This window comes from Argiope bruennichi, chromosome 4 (assembly GCF_947563725.1).
Source record: "Argiope bruennichi chromosome 4, qqArgBrue1.1, whole genome shotgun sequence".
In the NCBI taxonomy this organism is placed as follows: domain Eukaryota; kingdom Metazoa; phylum Arthropoda; class Arachnida; order Araneae; family Araneidae; genus Argiope; species Argiope bruennichi.
Genome location: NC_079154.1, coordinates 52,305,303 through 52,332,261, shown reverse-complemented (window position 1 = coordinate 52,332,261; position 26,959 = coordinate 52,305,303). Strand labels below are relative to the sequence as shown.

Genomic DNA, 26,959 nt, shown 5'->3' with positions numbered 1-26,959 from the left:
AAAATTAATGGACAACTGATAAATATTTTAGAATGAATTAATTGCTAAATAATCAAAGTATTAATATCAGTGACAACTAAAATGAATGAAATTTATCAATTTTTCATAAAGTTGGAAAGCTTTCACAGAGTTATTAATGAGGTTTCAAATGCCATAATAACCAGCTATAAAGCAGGCTATGAAAACATATTCATAAGAATTTTGTATAGCTTTGAAGGTAAAAATCATAAAATGTTTATAAAATTTATTTTTTGGCTCTTTCTTAAAACTGCTTTAAAAAGTTTAAAATTAATCATACAAAAAATATATAATATATTATGCCTTAAAGTTAAAAAAAAAATGAAAACAAAGTCATATTTAGAATAATTTTTCAAAAAAAAAATATTGATAGAATCAAAGTCTTAATTTAATAAATGCCAAAACAAACTGAAGTTTTATTGCATGAAAAATGTGATTAAAAAATTGGAACAAGATTCATTAGTAAATGCAAATATAAAATTAATCAGAAACAATCACAACAAATTTTAAACATTTTTCTATATATGGCTTTGTATACACTAAATCATTAACTTTTCAATGTATTAAAATTTGTAATCAGCCTGTTGGATCCTTTATCATTTCAGATTCCAATTATTTGTACATGTTTCTTCAGTGATAAAACAGCTGTTTGGAATATACTTTCATCATTTAAAATACATATTTAAGAGCTTTTTTGTAACATAAAAGTTTATGAATTAGAAGGAGTAAAAAAAATTTTTATAAAGAAATAAAGTTTTTTATATATCAGCAATGGCAGATCATTCAGCACAGTGTTAAAAAAAGTATTCAATAAAAACATATTTGAAAGACACAATTAGGATGAATTTGTGCAGTAAGTGTGACTGTTGTTTCTGCATTTATGGCAAAAATAATATGCATTATGTAAATATTTATGTAGTTCATAAAAAAAGTTTTTCTGTAAAAAAAGTAAACAACTCTCTAGGAATTAAAATAAATAATATATGTATATTAACTAAGTGCAAACATATATGTAAAGAGGGGGAGCACCTTCCAAAGTGTAACTTACAGATGCAAATGCAAACTTCATGAAAAACCAACTTTGCAGAACAAAAAGCAAGAATGGATTCTTCTACAACTATCCAAAATTTAATTCTTACAGTCCTTTCCCCCAAAATGCAAAATATACATTAATAACAACTCTAATAAGAAACACTCAACAAAACTCACGAAAATTAGAGAAACACAAATTATTCATACAAATTACTATATCATTTAAAATTTCCAAATGAAATAGCCTATCTAATGGGCGAAAATTCAACTTTATAATATGTATTCGAATTAAAGTTTCTGGAAATCTTAAAGCTTTTTAAAGCTATAGGATACAAATAAAACTTACGGATCAAATGAGGATATATTTTTGCATCTTTAAAAACATTTAAGAAAATTTTTAAATCATTGGATCTTTTGTTAATTTGTATGGATCATTTCGGGTATTCATCAAATTTCCAAATTTTTAATGAGCATGTTTCATAGAAGTTATCAAGTAGTATATAAATTATTAACTGGTGCAGAAAATTTTTCCCTCGGTCGGAGAACGAAACGATAACACTTTCATCGATTTGTCAATATAATGTTTAAATGTCTCCTTCCTTCTCCACCAAAATCGGCTACAGCTCCAAATAATTTTTGGATTTCTTTTACTCAAAATGATTTTGCTGTATAAAATTTTTAGAAAAAACTTAGAAAAATTTGCTTACTTAATCTATTTTTTCATCATCAAATAATTAAACCAAACAGATTTCCTCCAAATGACAGATAAAAATTGCGATACATTAGTAGATTTCTAAATTTTAATAAAATTAAATAGATTAATTTAATTTCTTGTAAAAATTAAATAATATTGGTTTATTTTATAACTAAATGATGCACTCTGTGAATTTAATGAAAATTTAATTATAAAATATGTTGACAAAATTTTACTTCAAATTTGGAAATACAAAAAAAGAAAACAAAATCGACCAATCAAGACGCTGAATTGCAACACAGATAAATTTGAGTTAGTTTGTGCAAAGCAGAACGACTCATATATTGTTTTTAAAAAAATGCCGATCATCGTATTTTAAGTATATTATTTATTCTATATATAAAATTAAAACTTCATTTGAAATCAGCGGCACTGAACATTTCATGATGCTTTTTGTGCGAGTAATCGCATTGTTTTGAAGAAAATTCCCGCCATACTGAAAACAAACGAAAGTTAATAATACAGTGAAAATGGGTGACAATCTCCTGCAGAAAACTTCCAGATATTTCGATTCTGTGAACTTTAGTGAACTAATTGAAAGTTGGCTAGAAGAAGTATTCGAAAATGAGTTTACTGATGTTGAGGATATCAATATGTCTTTAGGTATATTGTTTACAGACGATCCCAAAGACACACTTTTGAAAATCTGCGATGTCTGTGAAGACTGGATTAAAAAACCTAGCGATTTTGACCAGGATGAAAGCAGCATGGGGAATGTGTCGACGAGGCCAGAAGATGTTTTATGGACATATCTTAATGAAATGGACATTGAGGTTAAACATATTCTTGGTATTATTTATTTTTTATGTTCTAAAGCACTGAAAAATACTTCAACTGAAGAAGATAAAGTGATCGGATTGATTAGTGCTAAATGGTATTTTTGCTGCTTAAGAGTTCCAGGCAGTTCTGCGTATTCTGTTTACAAAGCTAACCTGTTTCGCTTATGTATGGACTGTTTTCAAATTGTAGACATAGAGAATCTTTTGCCAGAAATGACATCTGCTGTAGAATCATTAATTCCTTTGTTAACAGTCTGTCATCTAGGATCAGATTCTACTACAGTTGATTATGTTATTGCTAAACTGTGTGAACTTGTAGGCAGTGAACAATCCAGTGCATCTTTGAATTTTGATCTAAACATCCTATCCATGCCTGAACGTGAGCGGCGTCGGCGTACTTTCTCTTTCATTCTGACTTCTCTTGCGTTTCAGGGTCTTTCTACCCTTATTAATTCAGATCTGAATGGTGAAAAGGATTACATTTATTCAGTCATATTATCAAATCTTAATCGTCATATTTTGTGTTCAAGAGTAAAGAAAACAAGTATTCCTGCAAAATTCATGTGTGTCAAAGATAATTGTGTTTCCTACATATGTTACAATTTGAAAAAAGATCCTGAAATATGTTCCAAGTTAACGCTAACATCTATAAAACGCTTATGCCTGTCTGTCAGCGATAAAGCTGAATTCAGGGCTGCTGTATCAAATGCAGTTGTTACTATATTATATAACTTGCAAGTGCAAGATTTCGTTGATTTCATTCAGTGGCTTTTGCTTCTCGTTGATGCTGCTGAAGGAAGCAATCGAGTATTTGCCTTAGAAGTCATGGGTCTTTTGCTGGGTAATTTTCCACAGATAAATAAAGAAGGCTTACCAGAGGCAATGGAAGTATATTTAACTCCTATTCCAATTATCTTCGCAATTCTCACAAGGTGTGATGATGTTTCACCTGCAGTACGCACAAAAGCCCTTGGTGTTTTGTCTCAGCACATGCAACATATGCTGAATGCTCTCATGGATGTGGATTTTTCAAACTATGTTGGGGAAGAATTTGATGAAGAAATTGAATCTTATGATATAAATGGAGAAAATAGACAGTTTTGGTACAAGTTTTCGTCATTTAAGGACATGGTGGATGAAATGAATAATATATTGCATCGGCGAGTGGAAGATAATAATGGTATGTCAAGAAAAGCAGCTCTTCAAGCTTTGGAAAATATAGTTTCGTTTGATGTCATATATTTGACAGATGAAAATCTAAAGGTAAAATTTTTTAAAACTTTTGATTTCCTTATTATAGTGCATTGCACCATTTAATAAGGAAATCTTTAATTGCCTGTATCTAAAAATAAATTCAGTTATTAAAAATGTATATGATCTTATGTTAAGTGACATTGAAATCTTTATTCCTTGGTCAGAAAATGTGTACTGTATTCAGATGATCATATGCCTTGGTGTTTGTCTTTGAAACTTCCCATAACAAAATCTTCTTTCTTAATTTATATGAATCCTGTATTTTGTTATTGAAGAAAAATATATTTAAAATATTATTCAATATAAATCCCAATTAATCAAGTTGTTCACTTAACCACTTGATAATAGATTCTTTTTTAAATTACTATTTAGGTGCAGTGTTTGCAAACAAATTCAGATATTTTGAAAACATTATAAATTGTTATTATATGTTACTTAATATATAATTTATGTATTTATATATATGTTGAAATATTTTAAGGGCGATATAATTTAAATTTGTAATAAAAAATAAACATGTTAGCCTAAGGATGTTGTTAGATGCAATAAAAAATATTACTGACCTTAAATTCATACAAAAAGCAACGAAAAGATTAAATCTTATAAATAATGACAGTGTTGCCATATGTGTATTATAACTGCATAAAGATGCCATGTTTATTGCAACCAGAAATTTTTAATCAATAATATTATGTTCACCTGTTGCTTATGTCTGCCAATTTAATTAAACCTAAAGTTTGCCAGTGGCATGCAGTTAAGCTAAAAATTTGCCAATAGCATTCTGTTAATACACAAGTATTGCATTGTTAACTTATCAGGTCAAAAAAGGAACAATGCCATAAAATATGGTTCATAAAGTATGAAACAAACTCATAAAATAATTCAAAATTCTATAATTTAATGTGAAATTTTAAATTTTTGATATTTTGATTGGATCAAATTAACACTTGATTTGCTTATACTTAAAAAAAAGTAGTTCTAATTAATTGCATGTATCACTCTTATCTATAAAGATAATTTATTGCCTGATATCAAAATATATACAAGTAAAACTTTACATTGTGAAAGCAAGGGGGAAAAAATTATAATTTTACTTTATAGATTTGTTGTATTTAGTGAATTTGGTTACCCCAGTGATTTTTAATTAAAAAGGTTCTGCAAGGCACATTTATGCATATTTTAGCTGTTAAAATTAGTGCCTTTATATCTCATTTTTATATCTTTACTTTATAATGCTATTGATATTTCAGGCTAGATCTGACTTTCGTCTTGAATTTAATCTGTTTGAAATTTTTCCAATCCTTAACCTTTTAATATTTTAACTGCCTTTATATTGTACATCTATATTAATTCATCCTCAAACTTCATCTTTCTAAAAAATATCTCTTCTTTACAAAAAAAAAAAAAAATCATTTTATTATTCTTGATTTTGTAACTTATATTTAATTTCTAGTCGCCTTCATCAACCAGCTGATACGCCAATGCTAATGCTCACTAAAATTTTCAATTAAATATTTAAAGTAACTTGGTCTCATAATAGGTTTTCCAGTAAAGTATTTTAATGTTTCAAATTTTGATAGTCATGTGATCATAGGCCTTATCTGTTCTGCTCTCATTAATTTTCTTTCAGCAGCCATAAAATTTAGTTTTAAATTAAAGTGGAAATAATTAAACTGTAATTAATATAAAGACATTTTTTAGTGAAACCAAGCATGACTTCTTTAAAAAAAAAAAAAAATATGAGAACTGAAAGCAAAGTTATTCGGCATTGAAGTCTTATGTGCACTACGAAATAATTTTCATCATTTATAATATCTCAAAGAATTATTCAATAAAAATTTTCCAGATACATTGCAAAATTCAGTCTTTAGTTTTATTTTTAAAAGGATTTAAATGATGCCAATAATAATATTTTATTTTTTCTGTCTATAAACATATTTAAAAAAATTATGAAGTTTAAATTTTAAACAGTCTTTTGGTTCTAAGGAATCATATTCAGCAAAATTTTCTTGACATTCCATTTAAATAAATAAATTGATAAATCTTCTGTAATCAAATTTGACTGATTTATATAGTTTTGAATATTACAATTTTAGAACAATGAACATTTTCATAATCTAGGCCAGTCACTTTTGAGAAACTCTGGCAGATGATTAGCTTCTTTGTGACAGTTGATGAAGTAATCTAAATATATTCTGATAAATGAAATAAAATAATTATATTCAGATATTCACAAATCAGTGAGCTTTAGTGATTGATTTCGTTGATCGGAGTGCAACTCTTTTTATTTAAAATTTTATTGCCTCAAGAATATTTTGTTAAATATGATTCACAATTTACATAAAATCTAATTATTTATTTCATTTAGACCATTCTGTTAGCAGATTTATATATATTAAAAAACTTTATAAATTAGAAATGTTTACAAATTGGGCCCTAGATTGATTAGAGTAGATATTTTGTATATATTAAACCATATTTGCCTTAAATAAAACTGTTTTATTGAATTTGTAATATAGATATTATAAAATATCAAAAAATTTGTCCTTGCATTCACTCTTTAGAAAATATCATATTTTATATTTCATTTTATACAGACATGTGCTGAAAATTACGCTTTGATATATATAATATGCTTATTTTGCAGTAATACTTAACTTATTTTTTTAATTTGAGCTTGTGTCAATATGATGGCAATCCCTTGATAAAAGCTAATTTTTTTCACATGAATGTGTAGCATGCTCATGCAGCTTACATTTTTATTTTGTGTAAAATTAATTGTGAAAGTGTATAATTAAATTATTTTTTAAAAATTCATTAAGAGTAGAAATTTAATTATAAAATATCAAAAAACTATAAATTATAAAATTTTAATTATAAAAATTCATTGTTTTATCAATGAATTTTTTTTTTAACTTTTGACATGTAAAAATTAATTTGTGCTGTAATATTTTCAATGATACATTTGTAATATGTATCTAAATTTCAGTGGAAAAATGCTGAATTTTTAATTAAGATTATTAAAAATTCTATTAAATCACACCAAGTTGCACATTCCTGACCTCCAAGGTATGCATGTAACAAATTAGTCAAACGGTAGTAGTAGTCAAACGGTCTGGCCTGTAGATCGCCAACACACACATATTCAGCTTTATTATAAGTACAGATGATCAAAAGTAATATTTCTTATAATCTAATGGTTCTTTACAACTTCTACTCCATTACCCTTTGCTTGTATTAAATTTTAAATGCCTTTTGTCTATTGTAGAACTAATGGAAAAATTATCTCGGGAGTACTACACAATTATTTTTTACTCTTCCATAGTTTATATTTGTATAATAATTTTAGGATAAGTATTTTTTAAGGTGTTTGTAAATTTTCTGTTAAGAGACTTCTTATGTTTTTTGTATATACGTACAATATTACCTCACATTTACATTCATGTCTTTCAAAGGTACTTGTGTATTAACCACATGCCAACAATGATAATAGCTACAAAAAGCCTTTTATTGTACAGTCTGGCAATTAATCATTGAACTTATTTCATCTTATTGAATATATTAAAATCCTGAAGTTTGCATTCATGCAACATATGCTTCTTGTCATTTAAACTATGCCAATTAGTTTTGGTGACATAAAACAGCTAATAACTAGAAACTTATCATTTCTATAATCCTTATGCATTTTGTAGAAAAATAAAAGACCTAGAAATAAGTGATGTAAACAGAGATCCATTTCAGATTGCAAACTTCTTTAAGATACAATGATTACATCTAGATAAATAAAATCTAGAATTATTAATATGATTCTAATTATTAATATTTAAATGCTCATGCAGCAAATAAACATTTATTGCATCATAGATAATTTTGTACCATATCTTATGAGAGCTAATCAAACTCAAAGAATATATTATATACTATTTTAATTATCCTTCTCTTAGTTATTTGCATAAGCAGTATTGCAAGGATGAACAGTATCAAAAAGTAATTTACATTCTATATTCATTTCACATAAATAGCAGGTATAAAGATATTTTTAAAATATGTAACTGTGAAAGTGGGTCCTCCCCCCCCCTTCAATTTATGTATTTTCTTTTAATGTACATTTTCTATGCTATTCTGATTTACAGTTTACATCACTATTTACTTGTTATCTAAAGAGTATAAAAGAGGAGTGATAGTATGTTTGATAAATTATTATTTATATCTAAACAATTGATTTTCAGCAAAGGAAGATGCTATATAATCTTCATTTCTTAAAATTTGGAATTTGTACATTTTTTTTTATTGAATATGAAGACAATTTATACCGCTAATATGAATATTTCTATGTTTGTAATTTTATTTAAGTTTTAAAATTTATATTAATCTAAAAATTGTGAGTATTAAAATATAATCTATAAAAATACACATATTAAAAATTTCTTGTTTTATAGCTTTTTGTGTCAGCTTCAAGGGATATTAACATTGTTGTGAGAAAACAAATAATACAGTCTTTAACAAGCATTTTGGAAACTTACTCTGACCATCCAAAAGCCCAAGAATGCTGGTTAAAATCTATTTTCCCCCTTGTTCAAGATCCAGAAAATACAGTGCAGGCAAAAGTGTTGAGTGTTATTGAAGAAAAATTTCTGCTGAATATTTTATCTGATAAAAATGAAGACAAAGAAGCTCTATTCCTTTTATTGGAGAAGTTAGCACGTGGGGAGTACTTGTCTTACCAGCGATATTTGCAAAAAGCTTTTAAATGTTGGAAAGATGAAAAAAAGCTCAAGTAAGTTCAGAAACTTTTCTTCATTATTATTATTTGTTCCCTAGATTGTAAATGCATTTTTTTTATCTGTATATATTAATTTGCTAATTCTAAATACTCAGATTTTTTTAGACCCTCTTTTTTAGAATCTAATAAATCAAAGTGAATTTATTTATTTATTTGTATTTAATAAATATGACTCTGAATTTAAGTGTTGGCAAGTATTAATTGATTTATGAAATTTAATGTGTGTGTATATATATGTATGTAATGATATCTCTTAATTTTATTTAAATCCTACATAATTTTGTAATTTTTATCTTAATTTAGCCCATATTAACATTACTCTAAAATGTTCTCTTGTGTCTTGATCCAATTTCCACTTTTTATTTAATTATTTTTAACACATGCTCTAGAAAACAGATGGCTGAAGCATTTTCCATAATCTGAGCAAAGAGATAAAAATCCCTAATGCTTATAACATTTTTTTAAAGATGCCTAAGATTCCCTTTTCTAAGTCTACACATATCAAATAAATCCCTATAAAAATCTCTTAATAAAATCCCTGAAGGGAAAAATTTCTCTTTTGCCCTTGTGTCTCAGTGTAAACTGACGTATCCCCTACTGCTTTTCTTCTGTATAAAAATTATGCCAAATTATTAAAATTTTGCTAAATCGGAATTAAAATTTCAAAAGTTTTCTTCTTTTGAAAATTTTAATTAGGGAATAAAATTAATTAATAATTAAAAATATAAAAATTCTTTGGAACTTTCATTAATTTTCCAAGCATCTGCTGAATAATGTTTATATATATATAATTGTACTAAGTTTTGCAGTTCATAAGCAAAGATTTATATTCAAATCTTCGCTTATGGTAATTATTATTATTATTATTTTTTACAGACCAAATTTTGCATCAAAATTAGAAAAATTCTTTGGAAGCGGTAAAGATGAGCCCGTTTGGTTTTATTTGAGTATTTTTGGAGCATTTTGTAAGTTGCCAACTAAAATATGTCAACTTGCACTTGAAGAATTTCAAAAGCCTGAAAATTGGGATAAGTCTTTTTTCATGGAAAATATATTAAAAGTGCTAAACAATGCCTTTCGTGATTTACCTTCTGACGATTTAGAAGTTCTGCGAGGTAATTTATTTTGGAGTTTCTTTTCCCTCATTTCTTATATTACTTTCATCATCTTTATATAAATTCACTTCAATTTTTTATACATAAAATTCCATTCTTATATCATAGTATAAAGAAAGTATAGTAATCATCAAGAGATTCGAACTTGAGAATTTAAACGAATCTTCTCATTTTAGACCTCTTTGAGTTCAAGAAACACATTTTTGGTAAGTGTCTGCCAGTCTGGGACAAAGATAACTCTCAGCTAAACAGATGAAATTTAGTATATGGTCTTAACACCAAATTTTCCAGTTTTATCGAATTTTGAGCAAAATCCAATTATAGGAAGACTATCTATCTAGTTGTTTGGATATAAGTTAACACGATAACTATGAGACGCAGAGGGCTAGATAAATAAAACTTGGTGCACATCCAAAGAGTAGAAATTTTAAACCAAATTTTGAACCTAATCCAGAAGGGATAGATCATCTTTTAGTCTGTACCTCAGAAACATGTAAACATAATAACTCTCATATGCAGTGATTTAAATGCATCAAATTTGATATGGGATTTTATGATTACAAGTGTAGCTTTGTGTAAAATTTTTATTTCAGTTGATTGGGAAAAATGCGTTTAAAATACAAATTCGATTTTCGGGTATTATTTACCCCTGTCAGGTATTAATCGTCAAATAAATCGCCAAGAATGCTACAATAAATTCAGTAAAAATCCTAAATCCATGCTAAAGGTTGATATTTCGAAACTATTGAATGCCAGTTCAAGGCCTCTTCTGGAATAGAGAGTTTATTAGAGAGTATGGGAAAAGGTTTTTGGCACTGGTTATGATTAGGAAAATTCACCAAATATGAGAAAAATCTTTTTCTCTTTAGCATGTCTCTTAAAATTAAATTTTCAGAAATTATTTCTGAATTTTGTTTTCTTATGTTTATATGCGAGCCGGCTTCCTGGCATAAGGATCGTGCATCTTCCCTGTGATCTGAGCGTCCCTGTTTGGGCATGGTTGCTTTTCATCTGTGTTCTATCTGTGAGGTGTGTGAATGTGCCCTCCTGTAAAAAAGGGTTTTTACAAATGAATGTGTCTCATGAGTAGCTAAGATGTACTTAGCCCTAGATGGCGCTACTGAAAAACAAGAGACATTTTCTCGGCTTAAAATCGCTGACTTCATCAGTGGGCTTGTCTTAAACAAACCAGATTTATATGTGTGCCAGATGTCTTGACAACTACAGACTTATATGTATAAAAGCAAAAATAGCAAATTCAGGCCAATCAGTACCTAAATAATCAATAATTTCATAAAATTACTACTGAGGAAATTTGCTTTGAAATTATAGTGATATTGAAAATCAGATCAAAATACAACAGCTTGCCTGCTGTATATTCTCTTGAAAAAGTCACAACTCTGTTTGAGAACATAATAGATAATTTATCTGTTTTAAAAGATAAAGTATTTGATTCTCATAAAATGCCAAAGTAAAATTTCTATTTTTTTCTTTAAATGCTATAGCATTAAATATTATTAATTTTAAATATAAATTTTTATTGCATAAACTATTCTTATTTAAAACTAAATGTTGTTTGTGTATATATAAATTACTTTTAAATATATAAGATTTAGGACTAGTTCACACTAATGCACCTTATATATTTCCCAGCACTGTCAACTTAGCTTGTCACTGAACTATAATTTGATTTATATATGGCACGACTTGTATGCGTGGTTCAAACTTAAGGAAGTATTATTTTTTTTTTAATTTCATGAAACTTCTTTAAAATTTGAAAATTTTAATATTGATTAACCACATGATCATGATATCAATGATTCTATTGTCAATGTCAATTTTTAACTCAAATCTAATTAAAGATTCTGATATTGAAAGACATAAAATATAGCTGCTTTATTGGACCTATTTACATTATTAAAAAATTGGAGTTTTAAAAAAAGAAATTTAATGTATGTAAGATTAATTTAATTTTAAAATGTATTTATATTTTTTTTCTTTTGTCTGATATTTATTTTGTCTTTGTAATCAAATTGCTTGACTAGTTACAATAATAAATAATGTTGATTTTCAAGTATTCATCTCTAAATGAGGACTGGAGTGCTACTTCTATATCCACCATTAATTGTCATTCCACTATTTTTTAAGCTATTATTAAAAATCTATTCTTTTAAATAGGTGTGCTCAAGAAAAAGCTAGAAGACTTTGCTGCACCTGTAGAAATTATGCCTTTAATGATAGAAATTTTATTCAACATTGAGACATACCTTAAAATGGAGAATGATTTTGCTGGGTTTGCTGACAAAATGATGCAGGTAATTATTTTGTTATACTCCAAAATGATTTTTGTCTTTCAAAATATTAGTAAGTTATTGGAATGGTTGTTGCATTTGTTTTTTGAAGTTTTGAAAGAAAATTTCTCAAGTGAAATAATTTCTTCAATAAATAGTTAATGCCAGTTAAATTTTTCTAGTAATTTACCCTGTTCTGCAATAGATAAGCTGAGTGCAGGTGTAAGATGCAACAATTATTGAAAGCTTTGCATTCCATAAGAGAAATATTCTGTGAAGTTGCATGATTGTCAATAGTTTGTTTTAAAAATGTTGGAATGCATAGTGAAAAGATCTCTAGTAAATTATGCATCAGTAAAAAAGTGCTGTTTTGGCTGAATATATATATATATATATATATAATATAAAAGTTCCTGTGAATGTGATATTGCTCTCGTAGATTACTTACTTCATGGGGCATACTGATGCTATTCAAATCATTTTTATTCATTTTCAATAATTTTAATTTCAGGAAAATGATTTTTTTTATCCGTTATTAGAAAATAGTAAATTTGTATAATTGTTTTGTAAATTATTTCATTATTTTTCACGAACAAGAATTTGATGAAATAGAATTCACCATTTATAAAAAATTTAAGTTGGAAATTTGAATAAGATGTTATATTACGCAATGTACAGGTTGTCGTATAATCTATAGCCACTCTAAGCACTCTGACGGATCCAACTCCATATACATTACCGAAGAATTGAGATTATTATCGATGTCAGCCCATTCAAAATATTACATATTTTATGAGGAACAGATGGCTAAAGAAATAGCTGCCAATGGTATAAATAAAATGGTTAGAATTTAGATTTTTTTTTAATTCTATGCAAAAATAAAAATTTAGAAAAAGAAATTATTAAAATAGAATATAAAGTGGTTAATGCACTTGTTAACAAGCCAGACATTTTTCAATATCAACAAAATATAATGAGTTGTGGAGAGCTATTAGAAAAAAAAAATGAACAAATTGGAAAACATTTATAAAAAGAAGCAAATTTTTAATATATTTAAACCATGCTTTGTTTACTAATGTTCATAGCCATTCTCTCCTCCTTTCAAGAAATTGAAATGTTGTAATAGAAGTTATAATGATAATTTTAAAATTCAATTTGTTATTTTTATAAAATTTCCATTGTTTTTATTTTTAAATCAATGTGCCATCAGGTCAAACAAACAGTTTTTAATTCAGTATGTTTTTTAATTGATTGCTTCTGATTTGCTTCAAGATTTTCTTCAAAAATACATGAAGATATATTCTATCTTTGCTGGAATATAATTGATTTAGTTTTTTGTCACTAGTCTTGACTGGAAAAGTAGCCAGCTGAAAGTTAATGATCTAAAAAACATGTTACAAGCAACGTTATGTAGATTCTGCTATACAGGTTATAATAAAATAAAAAAGCATGAAGATTTTTTATTCAGTAATTAATATATTTTAGGAATTATTGTTAAAAAAAATTTGATATAATATCTATTCCAAATTGTGATCTGTATCCAGTTATAGATTTCAATTGATGTTACCTTAACAAAACGTCAAATAGACCAAGTTTTTATAATGCATAATTGCCCATGATTTTTCAGTGGATGTTTTTTTATGTATTTTTGAGTAAATGTGTTATATTTTTATTTTTCTATCCAGATGTCAATGGATACCTTGACCCCATTTATATCCCGAAAAAAGAGTAGGAAGTTGCCAGAAGAAGATTTGGCTGTTAAAAGTTTAACTATTTTAAAAGAATTTTGTCAGCTTTTTCCAAAAAGCATTACACAAAATATAACTGTGCTTGTGAAAAGTTTTATTTATACAAGAAATGGTAAGTATGCATTAAAATATTTTCAAGATTATAAATCAAATGACTTTTTGTGTATTTAATAATTTATTGGGAATTTCTGAAAATCCAAATGGAAATTCTGCTGAATAATTAATTTACTACAGCATATTATGTAAAAAGCAGAAAAAGATGAAATGAAAATATTCTCAGACATGATGCAGTTTTGCAAAAATGTAGATTTCATCATTTTCATGATGGAATTTTATCATTTGTGCAATCAATTAATTTTCTTTTATGAAATAATTCTATGGTATTTTTAATCCCTCAAGCGGTTTTTGTATAAATATATTCATGTTATTGTTCAGTTAATCATATTTTATTTCTTGGCATTTGTGTTGGTCACAGTTCATTATTTTATAAAATTAAGCTTTATTTTTGTTTGTTTGTTTCAAGCCAGTGTCATTTCTGTAATCTATTTATTCATGGCCTCATCATATATCCAAAATTCTAAAACCAAAAAATAAAGATTTTCTTTTTTTCTTCCCCTCTTTCTCTCTGTGTTAATATTTTTGATTTTATATTATCCAGTCTCCACCAAAAATTGTTAAAGTCGAATTAGAATACTTGTGGATGGCATTGTTATGAAAACATAATTCCTCTTAATTTAGTATTCATTAAAAATGAAGAAGATAATAAATATATGTTATGCCAACTTATGAGATCTTTTTATTTGAGAAATTGATTTTAGTGTAGTTTAGTTATGTTAGCATTTGCAGTCTGATGACGAGGACAACACCTGAGCTGGACACCCTCTCTAAACTTCCATACTACACTTTCTATAATGGAAATTATTATCCAGTTATTGATTCGAATTCAGTACATTTCCGAGTATCCGGTCTAATGTAGCGGAAGGGCAGGCCGGATAACAAAAAAGCCGGATTGGTCAGAATTTGATGAACTCATTTCTTTCCAACCATTATCTGAAGACATAAGTTTTTATACCAAAATTCACCTTGTAATAAGTATTTTCTCATTTTTAAGCCCTCCTTTTATTTCAAGCCACATAGAATATGAACGTGGCCGGGTGAATCATAGAAGCAGTTTCCAATACTGTTTCGAGTTAAAGTAGAAGGCTCTGCACTGGTATTTAATATATGTTAATATACTGCACTTCACATTTCAAGAATCTATTACAGAAAAAGTAAGTTAAAGGATATAAACTGTTTATATTTTTATAAATTCTGTAATGCAGGAAATATAAACAAAAAATTAATGTAAATCGTAGGTCAAATTCATAAGATAATTGACACAAACTGATTTTATTTTTCACTGATAAATGATTACACAGATATGAAAAGGTAACCCTAAGATAAGAGTCAAAACTTAAAGTTTTTTTAGTTTTTGAAAAAGTTCTTAATAGGCATCTGTTACAAACTGACAAAACAGTGAACAAGCAGAATGCTGCTCTTTTCATGTCACAATTTGTATTTTGTGCACAATAAATAGGAAGATTCGTAGCAGACGTCTGCTTCCAATGCTTAGGCAAAGCTGCCAGTGCAATGCTGTGATTTCCTCATTTAATTATGATAAAAGAAAATTAGGCCTGATAGTTGCTACCTGGATGCTTGGGAGTGTACTGTATCATCGAAACTCAAGTTGAGTTTTTGAAATACTTTTTCATTGGTAGCTAATTGTTTTAATGATCTTGTAAGTTTTTCTGCTTTTGTGAAATATTTCATCAATATGATCTGTTTATTTTTAGATGAAGCCATCATTAATGCTACAAAAGTTTCTTCCCGTCTGAGAGCCCACGCTTTTGCTTCCCTGGGAAAAATATCTCTTCATGATGATCAGTTGAGTAAAGAGTTGCTTCCTGTATTGGCTAAGGAATTGCTGACTTCTAAAGAAGATATGCTTCGTAACAATGCTGTTTTAATTCTAACAGAGATGTGCAGACGTTATTCTGGAGATAGTCAATACATTTCTCTTGTTACTTCATGTTTCAAAGATAGAAGATATATAATCAGATACCAAGTTATTACTTTTTTGGTGAGCCTTTTACAGGAGGGCTATGTAAAGACCAAAAATAATTTGGTATACTGTTTGTTGCCTACAATCATTGACAAATATGAAACCATTCAAGAACTTGGCAAATACTGCTTGGGTACACTTATGTTTGAAAAAAAGAAAACCATCTTTCTTGATTCTTTTACTGATACTGTTTTTATCTTCAACAAATATCATCCTCCTGACAATGATGCACTGGCACAAACTGTGAAGGATATGGAACGTTTTGCTATCCCTGGTGAGGATGCTAGAGAGACACGAATGCAAATATATAAATTCATGATTACATGTATGGAGGAAGGCTCTCGAGGTCTTCTCGTAAGTAATATTTCTCGAGATATCTTGAATTCAGTTGCTGATGGCGTCTTTCCTCTTGATGATGTGGTCAAATGCATTGTCAGAGATTGCTTTGCTGTACTGACCTCGAAAGAAATCAGAGTTTTTGATTCAGACAGCATAGCACATGAACTAGAGGATGGAGATGATGAGCGAGTTGCCAAAGCTGAGTTGGAAATTAGGAAGGCTATGCTTGTGCAGCCAATTGTGCCAGTTATGATATCTCTGAAAAATTGTGTCTTGGAGTGCAAATCTGATCTGCTTTCTGATATTGTATTGTTCTTGAAGGAAATTTTGTCAGACTATAAGAATGAAATTGAGGACATCTTGGTAGATGACAAAATGCTAAAGATGCAGGTTCTGTTTGAAATAAGAAACGAGTGCAATCAACAAGAAAAAGAAGCTAAAGAGAAGAAAAATAAAGAAATGAATGCTAAAAAGCCCAATACTCCACCATCTGGAGAACATATTATTGAAAAGACTAAAGAAATATCAAACTATTTGATTCGAAAAAGTTTGGTGATCCCTGGTGATGGGAACACGTCTTCTGCAGGATCAAAAGATGTATCCTTGCGCCTCATTCCTCAGACACCACAAAACAGAAATGTATCGCGCAAGTCCAATGCTGTTGTTGATGACATGGATGTCGATGATGATATTAATTTGCCGTCGACCAGTGGTCAGCCTGTCAATGTAAGAGATATTATATTTTCAAGTACTCCTCGTGTTTTATTGAAGCCACTCAAGTTTAAAACTCCAAATTTGAGTAAAATAAGTATAAGAGTAGAGGACCTTGATATTGATGATGATTAGCAGTTTTCATTTTTGGAATAAAGACAATTCATATGAATGCATCCTTATTTGAATGTTAACTAGAGAATTCATTAAATTATTAAACATTATTCTAATGGTGAAATTGAAAACTTTCCTTACTATACTTAATAACAATGCAAGTTTCCAACATGTAGATGGTTATAAGTGTAAATTTCGATCATCAGAAGACATAATACACATTTTGATTCATCTGATGTAAAAGCTGCTCAAAATTTTACGATTTTCGTTTCCAATATGGTTTTACTATATTGAATATTGATTTTTATTATTGTTTTTAAACTAAATTTTGTTCAAATGGGCCATTTGCTTTTTAAATATATTAAGGTCATATTCAAGACTATTTTATTAGAAGTAATGATACATGATAATGTTTTCTCTGCATTTTCAACTTGAATTTTTCTTACTATAAAGAGAACTATTAATTTCTTGCCTCTAATAAGATTTGTAATTTACAAATTATACTTAATATGCTCTTTAAAAGTACAATATCAAGATGTATTTTGTATGCTATTGAAATTTTGATGCAATGCATATAGTGCAATCAACAATTTTATTTGCATCTTTTTTTCATTTTTATTTACCTTTATTTAAAATGCATGAATTCATACATTTTTGTTATTGTGTATGATGAGGCGAATAATTAGTTTGTTTGGTAAATACTTCCTAATCCATCATTTCAGTGCATTGCATGGTTCATAAAGAAAACCAATTATCTATTTTGTTTTCTATAAAATATTTTTAATAATCATTTTTTAAAATGTATATATTTTATTTTTGTTGGTGTACATATTTGTTAATATAGTTTTTTTTTTTTTTTTTTTTTTTTTTGTAAAATTTTAGTTAAACCATAATTACTAGGAAAAAAATAATAAATACATAAACTTAAAAAAAAAAAAAAATTCAACGTCAATCTTCCATTTAGGCTTTAGCCTGTGGTCCTTTCTTAGGCATGATATTTCTCATGTTTTGTTAATTGTATTGGCAACTTAATCGATACTTGTCATTGTTGTGGGATGCAAGATTGGTGTGTGGCTATCCCACTAGAGCAATCATGAAGCTAAAGGTGTCCGATTGCTTTGATTATGCTAAAAGTAAACAATTCCAGATAGTTCTCCAGAATTATTTAACATGCTGCATAATGATCCATATTGGTTGCTTCTTGGTATCTTAACCCAGAATTGAGCTCATAAATATATGTGACTAACATTATAACTTCTATAGCATGAAGAATGATTTTCTTATTATACTGAGTAAAATATCTATTGAATAGATATTGTTCTTATTATACCAATTTTCTTCTTATACCAAGTAAAATATCTATTGAATAGATATTGTTTATTGTTAAGATAACTACTAATGCTATTGGCATTTTGATTTTTACGTTAGAAGATTACAACTATGATGATGAAACTCCTCATTAATTATTTAATATCTATTTGTGGTAATTTCTAAACAGTGATCATCATAGTTTTAAGCAATCTCATTATATCTTCAAATAGTCAAGAATTTACATGGCAAAATGTGTAAAAGAATAATATTATGTAAGTGACTTTTATAATTAATCCAAGTTTATAGTAGATAAAATATTACAAGCATTTCATCACTGAAAAGGTAATAAGCTATTATTTTTTTAGAGATGCATAATACAGAAAAATTTAGATTACTGAGTACATTAAATAATAAATATGAAACACACGAAAAAATAAATTGTTTGCTGTGAGGCATAAATATATATTAGGAACTTAATATATAAATATATAATCAGTGAAAACATATTAAGAATCTAGAAGTTGTTACCATTTAATCTTAGAAACATTTAAATTCGTACAAAAACTTATTGAATTTTTAAAAAATTATCCACCTTTGGCAACCAGGTTGTTCACCTAGATAAATTACTTTTTAGGTTTTTAAATAATTAATATGCAATACATTCTTTTTATGTTTCACTTTGTTACTTGATACCACAGAAAAATACAATTGTAATTGGATAAATCTACTATAAATTATTGTGGGTGAAAATTAAAAAATCCTGTTTAGAAATTAATTTTCAAAGAAAGTTTATTTTTTAAATCTTGATTTTAACACTGGCAAAAGCACATAATTGAATATTTCAATGGGCGAGTTAGAATTTTATCATGACATTTAAAATATTATAGTAGATTGTGTATTAGATTAAATTAAAGAAATTATTAAAAATAAAGAAAATATTTTTGCAGAAATAAAATTGATATTATTTTTTAAATAATTTTTTGAGTTTTAAGCAATGCAAAAATAATTTTTCTGAGATTATAGTTTTGAAAGATAAGATAATCAATTTCCATAGTTACCCATCTAGTTGCAATTAAATCTATTATATCACCCTATTAAAATTTCTTGATTTATTTTCTCTGACTGAATGGAATTTTTTGGTAACACTGCAAGTCCCAAGTATTTCTAATAATATTTTGCAACTCCATTAATCAGCCAAGCATTTAATTAATTAAAGCTGTAAAAATGTTAAGTGAAGCAATCTGATGTTTACATTTGGCAGTTGTTTATTAAATAATAAGTTATAAGAATGATTTTTGTGTCATATACAGTACACTCCTAAATATCCAGTTCACAACTATCTGGTCTAGTTTTCTTTTATCATAATTAAATGAGGAAGGCAAGGCTTTGCATTGGCAACATTGACAAGGCAGTAAAAGTGGGCTTCTGTTATGATCCTCTTATGTGTCATGCACAAAATGCTAGTTGTGACAGTAAAAAATCAGTGTCCTGCTTGTTTATTGTTTCGTCAACATGTAATGAACCTTAGTTGTTTCCGCTGTTCCTGATTATAACTGTACAGTATTCAAAATCTAAAAACTAAGGTTTTACTCTTATCTTAGGTTTACCTTTCATATCTGTGTAATCATTTATCAGTGGGAAGTAAAATCACTTAAAGTCAATTTTCTAAAGAATAAGACCTATGATTTATGTTAATGTTTTGTTTATGTTTTCTACATTTAAATTAAGCATTGTAGAATTTATGTTAAAATGTGAATAGTTTATATCCTTTACCTTATTTTCTCTCTGATAAATTCTTGAAACGTTCAGTGTAATGTATAAACATTTATAAACTACCAGTACAGAGTCTTCTGTTTTAATTGGACACATTACCAACAACCACTTCTAAGATTCACTACAACAGCTTTCATATTCTACATATCTTGAGATAAATGGAGGACTTGGTGCTCAATAAGAAGTGAGAAAATACTTATTATAACAGTGAGTTTTGGTATAAAAACTTTGTATTCTGGTATTGGTGGGCAAAGAAATGAGTTCATAGAATTCTGGCATATACAGCTTTTTTTTAAAAAAAATCTGACCTGCCCTTTCACCACATTAGGCCAGATACTCGGGAGTGTAGTGAATATAGATTTATATAATGAAAATATATCTTCATAATGAAATTTGATAAAAAATATTCCCTAATGAGCTATTAATACTAAATATATTTCTAGGTTTAGCTAAATCGTAATATGTCGCCACAATTTCTTATATTATTGATCATCTTGTTAAAAAAAAAAACACAAGAAAGATCATGTTAGTATTTCAAACTATACGTATGATATGCATTAAACAAAATTTGTATTAATGAGTAAGGAAGCTCATTTAAAAAAAAAATAGTGTATGAATTGAGTTTGCTCTATAATTTTAATTTGATTTTTATAGCAAGATGTTGCTTGCAATAAATGAGATTAGAAACATTGAAACATAATAATTTCAGAACTAGCTTATTTTCTTTTACCTTCAAAAAATGTTTTAAGACTCGACAAAGCCATCAAGATTTGAAATTGTGGTCCAATTGCTATTTTTCAAACTGTCTGCATTTTTATACCATCAATCTTCTTGGTCCCCATTTGAAATTTAAAAAAAATTTATGCTTCTAAAATTGACAAGAATTATGAAATCTTGAATTTCATTCTTTTAAGCCTGATATTCCTTGTAGCTATCATTGAAAAAAATCTAAAATAATTATGTTTAAAATCTTAAGAGTGTCGAAAATATTTTATTAAATTTGAGTGCATAAAAATTTGTACCAGGAGAGTTTAGAATTCATATTTGTATTTTGTTTAGCAGTATGCTTATTGACTGAAGCAACAGAAAATGTAATTGTTTACATTATTCAAAGTATTTTTCCTATTTCTGTAATGTCTTAAAAAAGCTACATGACCACAATCAAAATGGACACCCTATATGTTTAGTTGTAAACAACTCATTTTTAATCCACATAAAGGTTTTTTTTTTTTTTTTTTTTTGTGAGTAATCATACAATTTTGAGCTATGATATGAGGACAAGAGAAAATGACACCTGAGTTAGCATTCATTCAAGAGGGATGTAATTTGACTTTTTACAAATTTGGCATGTCAAGTTAATTTTTTATAGATTTCATATGAATGTTTTTTTAATTATATTTCTTTTCAAATATTTCAGTTATTTCTAAATACATTAAAATTATATTTAAATTGTGTAATAACACTATTATTTGGAATAAATGATTATTGCAATCAGATATTTAAAAAGTGGATGGGTTTTAGGGAACTTAGGGTAAACCTAATACTTGTATTGTTAAGAAACATTTTTCATTCTTACATAATATAAATGTATACAGTTTTGCATGGGACATTGCTTTTCTTTATATTAATGTAAAATTGCATTAAATGGCAGAGAGAAAAGTATCATTTCATTTGTGCATATCTTTGAATTTTCATATATTTATTACATATATACATACATATATACTGTAAAAATAATTTTATGTTATTAATATTCATTATTAGCATTGTCACTGGTGCATGTGTGTGTGTGTGTAAAATATTGTGGGTCATTTTTAAACTTTTTCTACTATATATTTGTATCTAGATGTATAATGTTGCAGTGAACATAAACAGCATCATTGAAATTGCATTCTTCCTTTGTATTTTCATTTTGCTAAAATAAATCATGCATTTTTTTAAAGTGTGTAAAATTTATAATTTTTTATAAATAATTCAATAATTTGAATTTATTTATTTCATATAAATTATTCCCATCAAATTAAGTAAATATGCCCTTCAAAATATGTGTAAAAGTTAGGGAAAATGTAATTATTAAGACTTTGTGGAGTAAATACCACTAATTTCATAAGGTTTGGTGTATGTCGATGTTAAATTGTTTTACAATTTCTTATTCAAACTGCTACTTCTAATGACTTCAGAAACTGAAAATATTTATAAACACTTTTACGACATGTGGTTTAATTACCAATTATCATTGTTTTGAAATAGTAATGAGCCAATTCTCAACTCTGACAAGAAGACTGACATAAGTTTTCAACAAAATTTTCATTGAAACAAAAACTGAATGTTTCATTTTCTTATTTTAAGCCATAATGAAGTGTCTTGATTTGCAAATTAACAAAATATTAAGCTTAGCTTAATTTTATAAGTTAACTGAATTTTTAGAAAAACAATCTGAATCCAAAGATATTTTATTATAATTTTTACTATAGAAAATGTAATTTAAAAATTTAAATCCACTCATGACTTGAATATTGTATTTAAAAAAAAATGTATAGTAGAAGTTTAGTATTTATATTTTTGTTATTAAGCAGATGCATTTTTTAAACCTGAACATTTTGCATCAATCTGTATGTTTGGAATGGAAATATTGATCACATATTGGAAAATGTACTAAAAACATTTAATATATTTCTTCCCTGACATATAATCAAATAGATGGTTTTAAATCAAACTAATTTAATGTTGTCATTTAATTTCAAGAATATTTTTACTTTCTTGTATACAAAAACAAAGTATTATAATCGTTAAATAAAAAAAAAATGAACTGATTATTTTGACGATTCTCCACATTTTAGATCACCCTGAGTCTGCAAAATACATTTTTGGAATTATGTCTCTCTGAACACGATAGCTCGAAAACTTTGAGCTAGACAGATGAAATTTGGCATTCGGGTTATACACCAAATTTGCAGATTTCTAGCAAATTCTGAATAAAATCCATTCAGAGGAAGTCTGAATGCAAATGATCGCGATGACTTCAAAACATAAGTATAGATGGATAACATTTGGTAAACAAATTTAGAACTGATAATATAGATTCGCATCAGATTTTGAGTCAGATCATTCAATGGATTGACCGTCTGTCGATCTGCACATTCTCATGCAAGCGAACGTATTAACTCTAAATCGCAATAATTTAGATAAATGAAATTTGGTATGTAATCTTGTAACAAAAATTTTTAGTTGTGTGTCGAATTCTAGTTTTTTATGATTCGGAAAAAAAAAAGCATTTTAAATGCATACTCAGTCTTCTTTATTATTCTACGAAGCGCAGAAAGCTCATATGCGGCATTGGAAATAAAATTCTGCGCACTGAATGTCCATAATTATGCGGCTGTGGGGACACCTTTATTAGGAATTATACAATGAAGTTTCGATGAGACCACTACTGCTACTTTAATTTCCAACTTGCCATTTGCTACAAAATATTGCGGTGGAAAAAAAGTTGAAGTTATTAAGTTAACTGAAAAATTAAAAGGTCTTAGGTCTTGAAAAAGAACATAATCTCTTTTAGAACTTAATAGATTATGTGTTTCTTATTTATGGAAATGTATGATATTTTCCGAAATTCTAATGTTTCATTATGCCGGCCAATTTTGATTACAGAGAAATAGGGGTTGCCTGCGGAATTTGTACTGATTCAGTCTCATTTTAATTATTTAATTGTTTGTTACTAATTTTTTTTGAATGAAAAAAAAAATGCATTTGGAAAAACTATAGTTGCTAATGCATGTATCTGCAGCTGCTGTTATCTAATTGAAAATGGCAAAATACGTCGGCATGGTCGATTTTTTATTGCCTTATTATTTATGTAAACAATGAAATAAATATCCAAGAAGGAATGAGTGAGTAAAACTGATTTAAACGATCATCACAGTTTGCAACATATTACTTAAGAAAAAGAAAAGAATCAATTCCTTCAGGCAATATTTTGTGATTTTAACTTCGGTTTAAAGACCATGTACACCAGGCTTGACTTGATTTGCAGTGTGGAACTAATGCGTTTTTCTTTTTTCTGGCTGGATTGAAATGTCTTTATTGGAATCGTCAACAGTAAAAAACTGTCATCTCATTCCAATAGCCACAGGAAACAGATGTCAAATAACTGAAAAAAAATTAACAAATGGAACTTATGTAAACAGTTTTTTTTTTGTTTTTTTTTTGTGGGAAAGGGGGTTTTGAAGGACAAAATTAATTGATGGTCAAAATTAAACTTATTTCAGAAGGATCTTCTACGAGTTCAGTATTTCAAACTGTGCAAAAGAATAAATATTATGCCATCTTCTTCATGACAAGTTTTGGCTTTAATAATTTACTTAATACTGCATTGAATGAAAACATTTTATGTTAAATCTGGGAACACAATCATCTGGAATTTAGCGCATCATGGTAGTATTTAGTTCTGGTTCCTTAAAACTGTAGCAACAATTCGAATTCACTTGAGTGATGCACGTGGTTATCGCCGCCGACTGTTTCCCGGAGTACTGCGCAGGAACAACCAATCGATGCAGGATCCTCTTTGCCTGAAAATTGCGTTTTCCCGCTCATTTTCGTCTCTCCGACGGTGTGGCCAAGGAGCCACGTGCTGCCGGACACCTCATGCCCGGATACGACTGCCGATTTCGTGTTCAGCACAAGCGGAAGGATCTATTCTGTTCCATCTGCCGGATGCCCATGAGGGACCCCGTACAGATATCCACCTGTTACCACAAGTTCTGCGATTCTTGCTTGCAAGAATATCTCAGGTATGTCTGTAGGATTCTTTTAGTTTAGAAAATTTGCTTCCATATCGATGTGTAGAAGATTTTTACGCCGCCTTCTTCCATCACATATGATTAGAGAGAGAAAAAATAGTAATTTATAGCTTTTTTTTTTTCTTATTCTCTAAAAGGCATACTTGCTCAAGAAGAGGATAATTTCAAATCAATTCAAGATTAAGATTTAAAGATAGCTGTTTTAAATCAGTTTTGTATGTTATAGCCAAGTTCAAGAGATGGAATACTGCATAAACAATGGAATTATAAAACGCATCATTCTTGGATATCTCTAAGATAAAGCAAGAAGTTGCTAAAATTGTGTACTCCAGTTATTACATTTTTATATACAAAGTTTAATTGAAGAAATTATTGTTATCATCGAAGATTTTCTCGTGACTTTCATGAATCTCCGTGTTTCAGACTTCATTGAGCCCGCAAAACACATTTTCGGAATTTTATCTATCTATGCGTCTGTAAACAAAATAACTCCAAACCCCCTCTAAGTCAGACGGATGAAATTTGGTACATTGTCTTTATACCAAATTTGTAGATTACTGTTCAAATGTTGAGAGAAATTCATTGACTATTCTGTTATCCGAATATAAATTAACACGATAAATTACACAAGAGCCAAAAAAAAGCTATTTTGGTACACAAATTTAATATCTAAAGTAAGTGGAATGTTTCAAATTAGGGGGAGGAAATTTTGCAGTGATATTTAGTGTCTCCGGCGCCTACCGTATTTTCTATATACCGTAAAGTCTATATACTATGTTTCAACCGTCTAGCTTGAAGTGTTTTTGAGTTATAGTGTTCACAGAGAGACAAATATAACTAGAGAAATGTGTTTTAAGGATTCAGAGAAATCTTAAATGTGGAGATTCGTCGAAATTTCGAATTCGAATTTATTGATGATTACAATGTTTTTTTTCTTTGCATACTTCTTAAACGTGAAAATAAAAAAGGAAACTATCTTTGCCATACTGTTTGACTACTGCATCTGTATGAATTTAAAATTCTTTTTCCATTCGAAGTATTCAGAATGTTTTTAAATACTTCATTTTTTTTAAAGGACGTAACTACGAGTATTTATTGATTCCATGCGAGTTTTTACAGACTGATATACCAAATATGGTCTGAGTAAGTTTAGTTAGAGTAAAAAAAAGAACGAGAAATCAATTTCATTATTTCGATTAATTTACCCGTTTTAAATTTTCTTAGATCTCTCCCACCCACCACCAAAAAAATCGTAAATGAAATTGCGTCTTTGTATCTGTTTGTGTTTATTAGAAAATAATGACTCAAAAGCGTGATCAATGTTTTTTAAACTGTGGATGGCGATTCAATTTTTGTTGGGTTGTGACAAAATCTTGAATTCTATGTATTTTTCTATAATTCGAAATAATGTGATTTGGGTTTAAATTCTTTATGGAGTCACAAGTTAAAAATATTATTATTAAATATTATAGCAATTACATAACACTATTACCTTCTCTTTTTATACAACAGATGGCGTTACCTTATTAACATCAAGGTATATTTCCCATGATCCTTCTTGCTGTCATTATTAGATTGTATTCTAAGTGAGTGTCGTGTATTTTTCGTGTTCGTGTTTGTTTTATCTTGTGAAATCTGGAACTTAAGAAATAATTAAATAACTGTTCTTGAAACTCATGTATTATCCATCTACCTCATAATAAAATTATAAAGAGTCTCGTCCTTTTACAATATAATTTAAAAAAAAAATTTTTTTTTTCTACTTTCTTTGTATAAAAATACTGTTTTGACCTAAAATAATTCTTTCGAAAAGAATATGAACCTTCGCTTCTAAAAAAATGCAATGCGCCAAAAATGAATTGGGTTGCAATATTTAAGACTTTGGGTACCCAAATAGGTGAATAAAATGCAATTCTTACAAGAAAAATTGATTTGTAATAAATATTGGATAAACTTATCAAAGAATAAAATATCGTTTACAATTTCTAAACATGTACTTAATTTCTTTATCGTTATACATCACTAAATATAAAATTA

At 27.9% G+C, this 26,959-nt stretch overlaps 3 protein-coding genes across 5 annotated transcripts in view; 2 read left to right on the top strand and 1 right to left on the bottom strand.

Moving 5' to 3' along the window:
• LOC129966580 (putative RNA-binding protein EEED8.10) overlaps positions 1 to 26,959 on the bottom strand; it is a 69,354-nt gene that overhangs the window by 30,521 nt on the left and 11,874 nt on the right. Inside the window, exon 1 of one of the 3 annotated variants that reach the window (XM_056081042.1) lies at positions 1,397 to 1,607. The exons of 1 other annotated variant lie outside the window; for it this stretch is intronic. The gene's annotated coding sequence lies outside the window, so the exon portion shown is untranslated. Of the gene's footprint in view, positions 1 to 1,066; positions 1,314 to 1,396; positions 1,608 to 26,959 lie in introns of those variants that run through there. One more of the 3 variants, XM_056081043.1, reaches the window with a different exon arrangement.
• On the top strand, positions 2,058 to 17,411 carry LOC129966579 (condensin-2 complex subunit D3-like). The gene is made up of 6 exons (XM_056081041.1): positions 2,058 to 3,846; positions 8,277 to 8,614; positions 9,497 to 9,735; positions 11,914 to 12,050; positions 13,712 to 13,886; positions 15,607 to 17,411. Exons 1-6 carry the CDS (start codon positions 2,275 to 2,277, stop codon positions 17,058 to 17,060), a joined length of 3,915 nt encoding a protein of 1,304 aa, XP_055937016.1. The 5' UTR covers positions 2,058 to 2,274; the 3' UTR covers positions 17,061 to 17,411.
• The window catches only part of LOC129966581 (TNF receptor-associated factor 4-like), a 357,557-nt gene continuing 355,419 nt past the window's right edge, over positions 24,822 to 26,959 (top strand). The window contains exon 1 of the mRNA XM_056081045.1: positions 24,822 to 24,913. Coding sequence (XP_055937020.1) covers positions 24,837 to 24,913 — 77 coding nt within the window. The 5' untranslated portion in view covers positions 24,822 to 24,836. The remainder of the gene's footprint in view (positions 24,914 to 26,959) is intronic.